The sequence below is a fragment of the Equus caballus genome, chromosome 10 (assembly GCF_041296265.1).
Source record: "Equus caballus isolate H_3958 breed thoroughbred chromosome 10, TB-T2T, whole genome shotgun sequence".
NCBI lineage: Eukaryota > Metazoa > Chordata > Mammalia > Perissodactyla > Equidae > Equus > Equus caballus.
Window position 1 is genome coordinate 83,887,578 of NC_091693.1, and position 12,517 is coordinate 83,900,094.

The 12,517-nt window shown below is 40.1% G+C and overlaps 1 protein-coding gene across 18 annotated transcripts in view; it reads left to right on the forward strand.

Annotated features, from left to right (window-relative positions):
- L3MBTL3 (L3MBTL histone methyl-lysine binding protein 3) overlaps positions 1–12,517 on the forward strand; it is a 112,494-nt gene that overhangs the window by 26,596 nt on the left and 73,381 nt on the right. For 10 of the 18 annotated variants that reach the window (XM_023651059.2, XM_005596919.4, XM_001504267.5 and 7 more), the window contains 7 exons: positions 1,488–1,599; positions 1,967–2,041; positions 3,475–3,634; positions 4,761–4,893; positions 6,807–6,891; positions 8,695–8,786; positions 10,838–10,942. In XM_023651059.2, the coding sequence (XP_023506827.2) occupies positions 1,488–1,599; positions 1,967–2,041; positions 3,475–3,634; positions 4,761–4,893; positions 6,807–6,891; positions 8,695–8,786; positions 10,838–10,942 (762 nt within the window). The remainder of the gene's footprint in view (positions 1–1,487; positions 1,600–1,966; positions 2,042–3,474; positions 3,635–4,760; positions 4,894–6,806; positions 6,892–8,694; positions 8,787–10,837; positions 10,943–12,517) is intronic. The other 8 variants (XM_070223805.1, XM_005596921.4, XM_070223803.1 and 5 more) reach the window with 1 other exon arrangement.

A 12,517-nucleotide genomic window follows, 5' to 3' on the forward strand; every position in this document is an offset into this window, starting at 1 on the left:
GTCTACATGGCTTTTAATCATTGTAGACTATGTGCAGAAACTTACTTAAGGTGCTATTTTCACCTGGTGGAAGGAATAATTATTGGTAATTTTTGCTTAAGATTTTTCTGACTTGTGGTCTGAGTCTATTTTGGTAAAATAAATCATTCCATTGGTATGTTGACCAAATAGATTTTCTTTAGTTTGGGAAATATAAGGCTTTGTTTCAATACTAAATATTTGTCTGCTCATATATATTTCTGTGAAAGATCTAAAAACTTTAGGCAAAAAGTTTTATAATCCTTTTGAATTTTGAGCTTTGTAGCTTTTTATTACCTGTTAAAATTAGTGGATTTCTAATATTCTTTTTTATGGAAAAACAGAAGAAATAGAGAAAACTTTGAACTATGAACTAGCTGTTTCAAAGAGGATGGGGCCCCTGCACGTAGGTAGTGGGTAAGCCTTCAACACACACACAGAACAGCCAGGCTGTTGCAGAAACATACTTGGTTTGATGCTTGCCATAAGATGAGAAGGGATTTTCAATATTTGGAGTCAAAATGTCTGTGAAATCAAAATGCCCTTACTTTCTAGTGATAAAATTGGCCTGTAGCTGGTAGACTAGTTCAGATCTCATAGATATTACACGTTGTTTTGGAGGCCTAGAGGTGACTATTCTGGAGAATTCTAAAGAACAATGAGAGAAAGAGGAAGTGGAGAGCTGGGGATCATTGGGCTCATGCTTCAGCCTTCCTCATTCACGTCTTGGAATATAAAGATAAAGATGTGTGAGTCATTATTTTTGGAACAGAGATATTCCTTCTCTGTGAACTGGATGAGACACGTTGATTGCTGGGGAGACAATAATGCCCCTTTTACTAACTTTGATTATTAAATAGCAGTAATATCGAATTAGAAAAAAGTCTCAGCAAAAAAAATGGTGTTTGAAATTTCAGGCCATGTAAGTGAGCTGGCAACTCTCCAGGCCAGTGCAGGGTTGGTTGTTGATACCCTTAAGAAGTGCCTTGCTGGGGCTCGCCGGGTGGCGTAGCAGTTAAGTTGGCACGCTCCACTTGGGTGGCCCAGGGTTCGCTGGTTCAGATCCTGGGCGTGGACCTACACACTGGTTGTCAAGCCATGCTGAGGCAGTGTCCCACACAGAGGAACTAGAAGGACTTACAACTAGGTTCTACAACTGTCTGCTGGGGCTTTGGGGAGAAACAAAAAGGAAAAAAAGAGGAAGATTGGCAACAGATGTTAGCCCAGGGCCCATCTTAAAAAAAAAGAAATGCCTTGCTGTTTCATTCTAGTCCCCCTTCCCTGAGTTCCAAAATTAGTAAAATGCAAAAGGCTTAATATTGAGAGAAGGCTTCTCTCGATCTAATTGCTTAAATTAACTTTTAAAGCATAATTAATTTGCTTAAAGACTATATATATGTCAGCTATTAAATGATACTGTTCTGGGCTCTTTTGTAAATTTCACCTCCTTTCTACCATTTTGTCACTAGTTTCGGGTAAATGAGTTTGGAGCCCTGGAAGTTATTACAGATGAGAGCGAAATGGAAAATGTTAAAAAAGCAACAGCTACCACAACCTGGATGGTACCAACCGCTCAAGAAGGTAAGAACGGGTCATCTGCGTTGTCATTTCTTTCTTTTGAGAGTTTTAAAATGAGAATATCTAAGGGTTTATAATAGGCTGGAACTTGGAAAAGCCTGGGTGATCTTCATGTCACATGTTCTTAGGTAAATTTCTTTAACGAAACTGAGATGGAACCAGCTTTTAATATTTTAAAGTAACTATAGACTGTCTTCTTTCCTAATGCCAGATCTGTGCTAGAACAAGGTTAATTGGAAATTGTCAAGTAAATCCATGTTGTAATAGCCTACCCAGGTGATTTAGCAAAAGCCTGCCACTTTTTTCTCATCTACTCCGATGGTTGTAACTAACACCTATATGCTGATGACTCCTGAATCTATATCTCCAGCCCCGACCTGTCCCCTGAGCTCCAGGCCCGTATTTCCACCTGCCTACTGGACATCTCCACCTGGATGTCCCACAGGTACCTCAAACTCCACATGTCTGAAATGCGATTCATTTTCTATTTCTCTCTCCCCTCCCCCCAAACTTGCTGTTTCTTCTGTACCCCATATTTCAGTTGGTGGTGGTAGCACCATCCCTACAGGGGACAAGCGAGAAATCTAGGAGTCATCCTGAATTTGTCCTCCCCCCAGCCCCATAGCCTGTTAACTCAATCCTCTTGTTTTTTATTTCCTAAATATGTCTCAGATCTGGCTTTTTCTACTAATGATCACTGCCACTGCCTTAATTTAGGCCCTTACCAACTCTCACCTGAACTATTGCAGACATCTCCTAAAGAATCACTCTGCTTCTGATTTCACCCAATTTATCCTGCTCCCTGAAGTCAGAGGAACTTGTGCAGATGCCTTTCTGACGCTTCACCAATTTCTCATTGTCTCTTGAGCAAAACATGCAAAGATCTGTGCAGCACGCACCCACTGGCCCGCTTGGTCTCTTCAGCTCTCTTCCCTTCTTTGTCCTGTATTCTGACAGTGCCTGCAGCACTGAGTTCCGCGTAGTCCTCCCAACACCTCCTGTGGTTTCGTGCTTCTTTGCCTTTGCTGCGCTGTTTCTTCTGGCCAGGACGCCGCTTCTCTTTTCGTCCAGTGGATAAATTCCTCTTTGGCCTTCAAAACCCTGTTGAGGCTTTCTATCAGGAAGTCCTTCCTTGACCTCACCCCAGGCCGAATGAATCACTTCTTCCTCTCTCCTACTTCTGGGACTTGTTCATGCTTCAATTATTGCATGTATCACATTTTATTATAAATATTGGTTTTCTTGCCTGTCTTCTCTTCCAGACTGTGAGCTCTCTTGGGCAAGGTCTGTACTGTCATGATCAGTGTCTAGTGTAAATTGGTGCCTAATAAATGTTTGCTGAATGAATGATGAGCCTAACAATTCAGGCGAAAGGAAATGTGAGTTCCTAAATGATTTGGATAATTATGGTTCAAGAGCTCTGCCACATTAAAGGTAAAATAGAGAGACATTGATTTAGCAAAACAGAATTACTCATCAACAGGTTATAAACATGAAATAACGTAGATAACCTTTTAAAATTTTGTCAAAGATACATCTGTAAAATAGGATTCTGGAGATTGATGGTTTCATCTTCTGCATTTAGTGACTAATGAAATTTTCTTCATTTTACTTTGAATTCTGTAGAAAAAGCCTTGGACAAGCTTTTGTTTATCTTTTCTGCAGAATTTTTTTTGTTGTGTAAATTTATTTGAGTGATTCCTGCCAAGCCCATCGTCTTCTCCCTCTAAAATGCTCTAGTTTGATCATTCGTTCATTCAACAAACATTATTCTTTAATGGTGTTGCTAACAAAATTATTAGAAGAAAAAGTTTAAATGTATTTTGGAATATTTTTGGTCGTGGTTTTAATATTTTTATTCTTCTTTTCATCTTGTAGTCTTTTCAGAGAAGACTGGGATGCCTTTCAGGTTGAAGGATCCAGTGAAAGTAGACGGGCTTCAATTCTGTGAGAACTGTTGTCAGTATGGCAACGTAGATGAGTGTCTTTCTGGAGGAAACTATTGCAGCCAGAATTGCGCTCGGCATATCAAAGACAAGTAGGTTTTTGCCCTGTTCCATTTATAAAGTGGTTTTATAGTCCAAGGTCCTGGTGCATGGGAATACAGAGGCTCTGTGACGTCTCTCACCCATTCATGCCCTTTTTTTCGGAGGCTTTTTCTTTAGAGTCACATGGACCCTGATGCCATTGCTGGACCTGGTGACTTCGGTCATGTCTGATCTGAGTTGTATGGCCTAAGTCCTACCTGCAGTACAACTTCTGCCTCTTCCTTTAGCCTTTTGCTTACATTTGATTGCTCTCCAGCTAAGAGTATTTAAATTTCTCTGGGCTACATACACATTTTGATAATACTGATGTTTATAGAACCATAGGTTTGTTTATATTTCGGGGGTTGTTAGGTAAATCAGCTAAAACTCCACAAATGAGATAGAGCTTCTGCTCATGGTGACTCAGCCGAGGGAAGATGGCCGTAGTGAGTAGTATGATGGGTTATGTTACTCCTGATCGCAGGCTGGACTGAGGAGTACGAGACAGGGACATCAGCTGTGAATGACAGTGGTGTACGACTGCCATTTGGGGACCGTCTGACAAAGTTCAGCTTATCCCCGAGAAGGTGTATTTCTTGCATATATTTGTATGCTACAAATAAATGACTTGACATTTATATTTTAGTGGAATTTCCTATGTGTTTTAATCATTACAGGCTTGGGAATTATCTGTTTTTGTTGGCCAACTGGTATTTTACAAAGTTACACTTGGCCTATTTCATTTGGACTTGTCGTTCTTAATAATTGCTAGATCTTTGATTTACAATTGCCCCGAAGACTGAAATATCTCTAAATATTTGGTTCTTTTATTAGAATGGATGGCAGATGTGAAATAATTTTAAACTTGTTAGAACCTGTTTCACATATAGTGCTGGTCCCCTTTTGAAATTAATGTATAAGCTAACTTCCACTTTCTACCTTAACAGTGTCATCCATGACGATGGTTTGAATGTTCCTTATTTATGATATTTTAATGCCTCTGCATTTTTCCTGATGGCTAAATATTTTTCCTTTGGAGGGTGACTTTTTTAAAAAAAACTCTGTATTGATAATCAACATGTAGATGTTTGATAGGTATTGTTTCCTGTCACTATTTTGGGTTTATAAACACAACAGAGATCAGAAGGAGGAAAGAGACATGGGAGAAGACAATGAGGAAGAAGATCCTAAGTGTAGTAGGAAGAAAAAACCAAAATTATCTCTGAAAGCCGACTCCAAGGAGGATGGAGAAGAGCGGGATGATGAATTGGTGAGTATCTCTTTCACGACTACCAGGGAGCACGGGGTGCTTCCTAAGTGTAGCATCGCGGTCAAAGGTGCTGGCTCTGCACCCTCTTACGTGACTTCCAGTGCTGATTCCGTGACTCTCTGCATTACCATCAGTAAGTTAAATGCCTCCCCCTCTGTGTGTCACTGTCGTCATGGCACAATGGGAATACTAAATAATAGTACCCCTTCCTCAGGGTGAAGAAGTAGGATGTCCTGGAATTTATTGCTGGAGTGAGAGAGAGAGGCAGCAGCAAAACCTTTAGTTTCCCAAATGAATCTTAAATTCCTCTCGATAGCAAATTGCCGATCCCATTTTGGTAAATTGCAAACGTATCTCATAAAACTATGTTGAGTAGGTAGAAAATGGCAGATCAATGTCAGGTATATTTTGGGAAAACTAATTCAAAATGTGCTAATCAAAACATACATATCTATCCCTAAAGTATATATTAATGGCTCTATATGAAAAAAGAACTTTGAGGTCTTGAAGCATTTCCCTTGAGATCCATATTGAGCAACAGTTATTTGCTAGTCAGTGTTCTAGGAGCTGGGAATACGGGTAGGAATAAGATAGCAGGAAGACTGGGTCTCTCCTCTCAGGGACATTATACTCTTGTTAAGGGGACATACAGTAAACAAAATGAACAGGAGAAATGTCAGCCTGTGCTAAGTGCTATGCTGGGAATTACAATAGGGCACGAGGATTGGCTGAATGCTTTAAGTGGGGCTGTCAACAAGGCCTCCCAGTGAAGGTTGGCTGTGAACAATGTGATCTGAGTAATAAGAAGGAGCCGACTTTGTAAAGTTAGGAGTGAGGAGGCCCCTGGGCAACAGAACAGCTAGGGAAAAGTCCCTAACGTAAGAACACATGTATGTAGCATGTTTTATTTGAGGATATTAGAAAAAAAAACAGTATGGTTGAGCCTTGGGGGTTAGGGGAGAGTGGAATGAGATGAAGCTGAAGAGGTCCCAGCTATGTGGGGCTCTATGGTAGGTAAACCAGAGTAATAAGTTTGCATTTTATCCTGAGTATGATGGGAAGCCACTGGAAAGCTGAAGGCAAGGGAAAACTTTGATAGGATTTATGTTTTAGATTGATCACTCTAGCTTTGACTTGTCAGAGCAAGAGTGGCAGCAGGGAAACCAGTTACAAGTTTATTGGAGTGGACTAGCTAAGAGTGCCATGTAAGATAGAAGTCAGTGGGTTTGGGACAGATGTTAGAGGTAGGGTTGTCAGGATGTGTGAGGGAAAGAGGAATCAGGGATAACTCTTATGTTTTTGGCTTTAACAATTGACTGAATAATGATGCTATTTATTGAGAATGGAAAGGCAAGACTAGAGTATGGAATCTAGAGTTCTTTGGCCATTGTGAGTTTGAGATGTTTGTTAGACATCCTCGTGAAGATCCTAAGTAGGCAGTTGGGTTCCATGAGTGTGAAGTTAGGGAAGAGGTCAGGGCTGGAGATATGAAGTGGGGATATTGGGCATACAGGTGATCTTTAAAACCTAGGGAGAGGGATTCGATAGAGCAGAGAAGGGGACTGGATTGGAAGAGGCATCAGCAAAGGGACTGAGAAGGAGGGGCCTGTGAGGTATGAGGAAAACCAGCACAGGGTGGTCAAGGAGCTAAGAGGGGAAAGCGTTTCAAGGAGACTGGAGCGATATCTGTGCTATTCCAGAATGGAATTCTTGGAAATGTTCTTATTTTGTAATGATCTCAGGCCAAAAGCAACGCAGTTCTCAAATGACCTTTATTTTTACTTTCCTTGAAACTTATGAAGTGAAATTGAAGAAAAGTACAAAAAAATAATACTTTCTGACAGCTCTCTAACTTTTCGTTAGTGCCAATTTCATGAACTTCTAAAAATCATAATTTTCCTTTCTTATTGTAGGAGAACAAACAAGATGGAAGAATCCTGAGGGGCTCACAGAGGGCCCGAAGGAAAAGACGGGCTGATACGGCTGTGTTGAAGCAGGGTGAGTTGTTAAAAGAAAGGGTTTTCTTGTAACTTCATGAAAATGAAAATATTTCACCCAGGTAGATGTTTTAGTCTTAATTTTAATGAACACTATGGTACGTAAAGTATTGTGGTGGGTTTTTCTTTGATTAAATTTTGTCAGTAAAAATTAGGGTTTTGAAGAAGTAGATAGGGAAAAAAATGGAAATTAGTAACTTTCTAAGGCAAACATGAGAACATTTTTCTTTTTCCATTGAGCAGGTATCCTCTACTTCTGCACTTTTACTGAAATCTCTCTTCTTGTTCATTTCCTAAGAATTTTGAGTTTTTGGTGTTTCCTCTCAAACCACAACCTCCTGATGTGGTACCTTTTTTCTTTCATTGTTCCTCAGGCAACACTTTATTCTCATGAAGAATCCAGTTCGCAGGCCCTTCGCTTTAATACTTGACTGGGTTTACCAGCCACCATATTCTGCATGGACCTTAGGTCGTGTCCATAGAGGCCTCAGTGTCCTCCACTCAGCTTTATCCAGTTGACCTCTCACATCTGCCTGGCCATTCCCTCATGTAGGTCATCCACTTTGCGCAGCCCCTCCTCTGACCTGCCCAGGCATGTTGTCCCTACACATCAGGACCATGAACCCAATGCTCCTCTTCAGTGATTAGATGCATTCTTCACTTGTTCATCTCTTGATTCCTCAAAAAGAGTTAGAGGGCTGGCCCCACGGCTGAGTGATTGAGTTCGCGCGTTCTGCTTCGGTGGCCCAGGGTTTCGCTGGCTCAGATCCCCAGGGGCGGACATGGCACTGCTCATCAGGCCACGCTGAGGGGGTGTCCCACATAGCACAACCAGAAGGACCTACAAGTAGAATATACAACTATGTACTGGGGGGCTTTGGGGAGAAGAAGAAGAAGAAAAAGAAAAAGATTGGCAACAGATGTTAGTGCAGTTGCCAAACTTAAAAAAACAGAATGAGAAATATTTCTACCCTCCTCAAGCACCCTGCCTAACATTTACCTTCTTGAGGAAGGTTTACCGTCTCAGTACCTTTCTGTGTTTCATCACTGAGATCACTCTGCTCTCTGCCTCAAAATGTCTTTAAGCTTTCTCGTCCTCCCTCTTAATTTCTGCTCTCTGGGCCCTGGCTCTTCTGGGACGTGATTCCTTCAGTCATTGATTTTTCCCCCTTAGGTATTCAGAGTTTTTTTTCTCCTCATCAGTTCCATCTTAGCCTGTTCAAATCTCATCCCCAAAATGCCTTTCCCCCAATTTTGTTACCCATCAAGCTATTACACTCTTCCTTTCATTTCCATTATTTGAATTGATCTCAAGTAAAATCAAAATTAGCTGACTCCATATCTTTATCCTTCTACTGTGCAAAGTCTGGCCCTCGCTGGATTGACCCCCCCACCCTCTAAGATTAGCACCCCTTCCTTCATCACTCGATGTGCTGGACTTGTCTCGGTCTTCAATTTCTTGATCTCCTAGGGAAAATTTTTTGGGCATCCTGCTTCTAGAAGCACTCAATTTCTGTAGCTTCCATGACGCTTTTCTATCTTGGTTTCCTCCTGTGTCTTCTCCAATTTCTCTAAGTTCTTCTGTTTCTTTCTTCAACCCTCATAACTGTGGATGTGCACCACGGTTCACTTCTTAGTTCTTGTTTCTTTGGTAGAGGAGCCAGGAAGAGACTGAAAAATACCAGCTGTGGCGGTAAGAGAAGAGTCAGGCCTCATGATAGTTGGGGAAGTGAGAGTTTGCAATATATTTCTGTGATTTCCTAGATTTGGAAATTCTACCATTTTAGTCACACTTGCCTTTCAGGTTTGCCTCCTAAAGGAAAGAAAACTTGGTGCTGGGCATCCTACCTGGAAGAGGAAAAAGCTGTGGCAGTGCCAGCGAAACTGTTCAAGGAGGTACGGGCCTTCTGGAGAGCATTGTCTGTAGGGGCAAAGGAGCAGGAATACTGATCTGGAATTAGTACTGGCGTTTCCATCCTCTGTTTAGGAATTGTGACTTGGGATAATTTCTCAAACATATTGTTGTTCACTTGTCTACTTATGTGGAGGGGTAGCTAGCATTAATGTATGCACACCTTCCCCCAGGGCCACGTGCATGGGTATACACTGACACGCACACATACTCTCTTCTGTCAACATTTACTGGGCTTTCACTCCCTAATTTTAAGAGGGAAACTTGTACTGCTACTGACAAACTAGTAGATAAATGAAAACTGGCATGAAATTTTCTGTCAACCTCTTGGCTTTGGGAGAATAAAAATGAGTTATTGAGGTTTATGTAATGTCACAACAAAACATCTAAAAATGGATTACTGCATCATCTTAACTATGGTGAAATGTTTTATCGCAAGTGATTTAAAATCAGTTAAAAGCACAGACACCAAGTGGAGTTCTGAGTAGGAGCCGCTGCTCCTGTGTTAAAACAGGGGTCAGTAAACTTTTTTGGTAACAAGCCGGTTAGTAAGTATTTCAGGCTTCGTGGGGCATCTGGTCTTGGTTGCAACAGCTAAACTGTGGCTGTAGTGAAAGCGGCCAGAGACTGTATATAAATGAGCGGACATGGTTGTATTCCTGTAAAGCTTGAGTTACAAAAACAGCAGGTGGGCTTGCTTGGACCCACGGACCGTGGTTTGCTGACCCCTGGTTGAAATTATTTTATTTTATCTGCCATTGATCTTGTTGTGTATGTATGAATGTGGGGAGTTTTAAAAAAGTGATGAATAGTAAATGTTAGGATGATTAAATCTACATTAGGAACATGTAACTTAAATCATAGTAATCACATATGAACTTGTTCTATATCATTATTTTCTGTTACTTTAGTCCTTTGCAGAATAGACTTATTTACATTTTTTTGAAAATTTCAATACAGCTAATTACTTAAGTCAGTAATCCATTCATGTATTAAAAATATAGAAGTACTAGAAGATTTGAGTTTGTCCCTCGGAGCACTGACCTCTAGGTCCCTGTCTGCCCCTCCTGCAGGGGTTCCTGTTAACAGTTCTTATGTTCCCTTCCTAGAAAATTATCTGTACAGATAAGTGATGTTTATACACAAATCCTCTCCTCCCCATCTTAAACCAAATGATGACATACATGTCACACGTACTGTTTTGGACTTTGCCTTTTTAACTTGGTTTGGAAATTATTCCATCTCGGTTCATGATTCCCTTCATCATTCTTTTATATTAATGTATGATACTGCATCTCATGTCTCTTCCATAATAATTTAAGCTGCTCCCTTTGGGTTGATATATATATATGTCAACACATGACACATATATGACATACTGACATTTATATGACACCCACATGCATATGACATACATATGTCAGTCACTAGGGAGCAGCTTAAATTATTATGGAGCAGACATGAGATGGGATACTGTATGTATACATGGAATATATATATATGAATCTTGTGACATATAAATGTTTTAGTGACTAACCTTTCAGACCTATCATTTTGCATGTGTGGGTATCTCTGATGGATAATTTCCTAGAATTAGAATTGCTGAGTCAAAGAGACTATTCTTTTTTTATAGCTATCATGAGATTGCTAAGGGTTGTACCAGTTTACATCCCTCCTAGGGACGTCTCTGTGTGTCTGTCTCTAGAGCCTAGCCAACACGGTGTCATCCAACTTTTTGATCTTTACCAACCTGATAGGTGAAAGATCTCTTAGTGCAGTTTTACTTTGTGTGACTCTTACGGGTGAGGTTGAGCATCTTTTCACATATGTAAGATATTTAAATTTCCTTTTCTGTCACGTGTTTATAGTCTTTGTCCATTTTCCATTGGATTATTTGGTGAATTTTTCCTTTTGGACTTTTAAGAGTTATTTATGTATTCAGTTAAATAGTCTTTGTTTAAGAATGGTAATTATTCATATTTTTAACTAGGCCTTCAGAATAAAATACTAAAACTGTGGTGATTTTTCATTTCAGTATCAATCCTTCCCATATAACAAAAATGGGTTTAAAGTTGGCATGAAATTAGAAGGCGTGGACCCCGAGCATCAGTCCGTGTACTGCGTCCTCACTGTGGCTGAGGTAAGCTTTGCTTTGTCTTTATCTCTAAAATAAAACAGTGATTATTGGGTTTTAATAATGAGAAAAGGTGCCTTTTGTTGAGTGCTTCCTTCATGCCAAGCATGGTGCCGAGTGTTTTGTGTACATTTACTCATTTAATCTTTACAAGAACCCTGTACAGTTCATGTGTTTTCATCTCTGTTCTGTAGATGACAGAACTGAAGCTCAGAGAGTTTAAGTGACGTATACAGGCCACACAGCTTCAAAGTGGTAGAACCAAGATTTGACCCAGGTCCATCTGACTCCGTAGCTTCTGCCATACTGTGTTCCTTAACACAAGGAGCACACCAACAGATATTTATATTTTTTTAGTATTTCTAGGTGTCTGTGTGAAATTTTTCAGGAAAAATTGTACAAGTCAATTGTATATATCTTAGTCCAATGTATTAGTGAGGACATTTCTTATAATTTATTTTTTTCCTCCTGTGCTAGCCTCTACCTTGCTCCATCCCTTGAGCCAGGGGTATATATCTTTTAAAAATTCCCTCCAAAAGAATAGGATGCTCTTGAGTATTAGTTTTAGTTATCATAGTATTCTTTTAGTGACTTAGTGAATTTGTAAGGAGCTTGGCTCCTACAGAACATAGTGACGTCTGATAGCTGGATGATGACAATCACAGTAAATAATAATGTACAGGTACGTAGAGGGTACTGTGGGACAGATGCTGAGCAAAAGGCTTTCCATATACTAGCTTGTGTTAGTTCTCAAAACAGTTGAGTTTTATGAAAGCATTGTGAGGAAGCAGATTCAGTAAGGGGACACTGCCTTCAAGAAGTTTAGCTATAGAGGAGAAAGTGACCTTTCTAAGGTGTGTGTGTGTTTCAACTCTTGGTTTTGAAGGAGATTTATTTCAGCTTGTGTAGTTTCTTATTATAGCGGTAATGTTTGATCATCATGAAAACTTCAACTAGTGTAAGAGCATACGTTATGACAAATAAAAGTCCTGGATCCCACCTCATCTTTTCCTCATTCCATATCCCAGAGATAAAGACCCTAATGAGTTCACTGTGTTCCCTCCAGATGTTTTCTCTGCCTGTAAAATTATGTACACGTATATTTGTCTCTTTTTTACATATAAATGTTGCATAATATTTTGCAACTTGCTTTTCTGACAATGCATCTTTTATATCATATATACATAATATTTTTAACCATTGGATAGTATTCCATTTCACTGAATTGCCATAGTTTATTTAATTGCTCTCGTATTGATTCATTAACATTGAATTCACAGCCAACAGCCCTGTAACTCCTGCCCAGTGAAGCTTACCTAACGTGCACATGTCCGTAAGCACACCACAGCCTTCTTGCCCTTAGGAACACTAGCCAGCTCTTCAGCACTATGCTTGGGGCCATTTTAAACAGCAAAATCACCAACAGAAAGGACAAATGGGAAAAATGTGGCACTAAATAGACTGTGCAAAGGACACTTGGCTCACAGTGTGAGATACGAAACAAGAAGGCAGTAGCCTTTCTCAGCCTCAGCTGGGAACTTTCACGACGAGCAGCTCAGATCTTTCACCACTCTGTGCGTG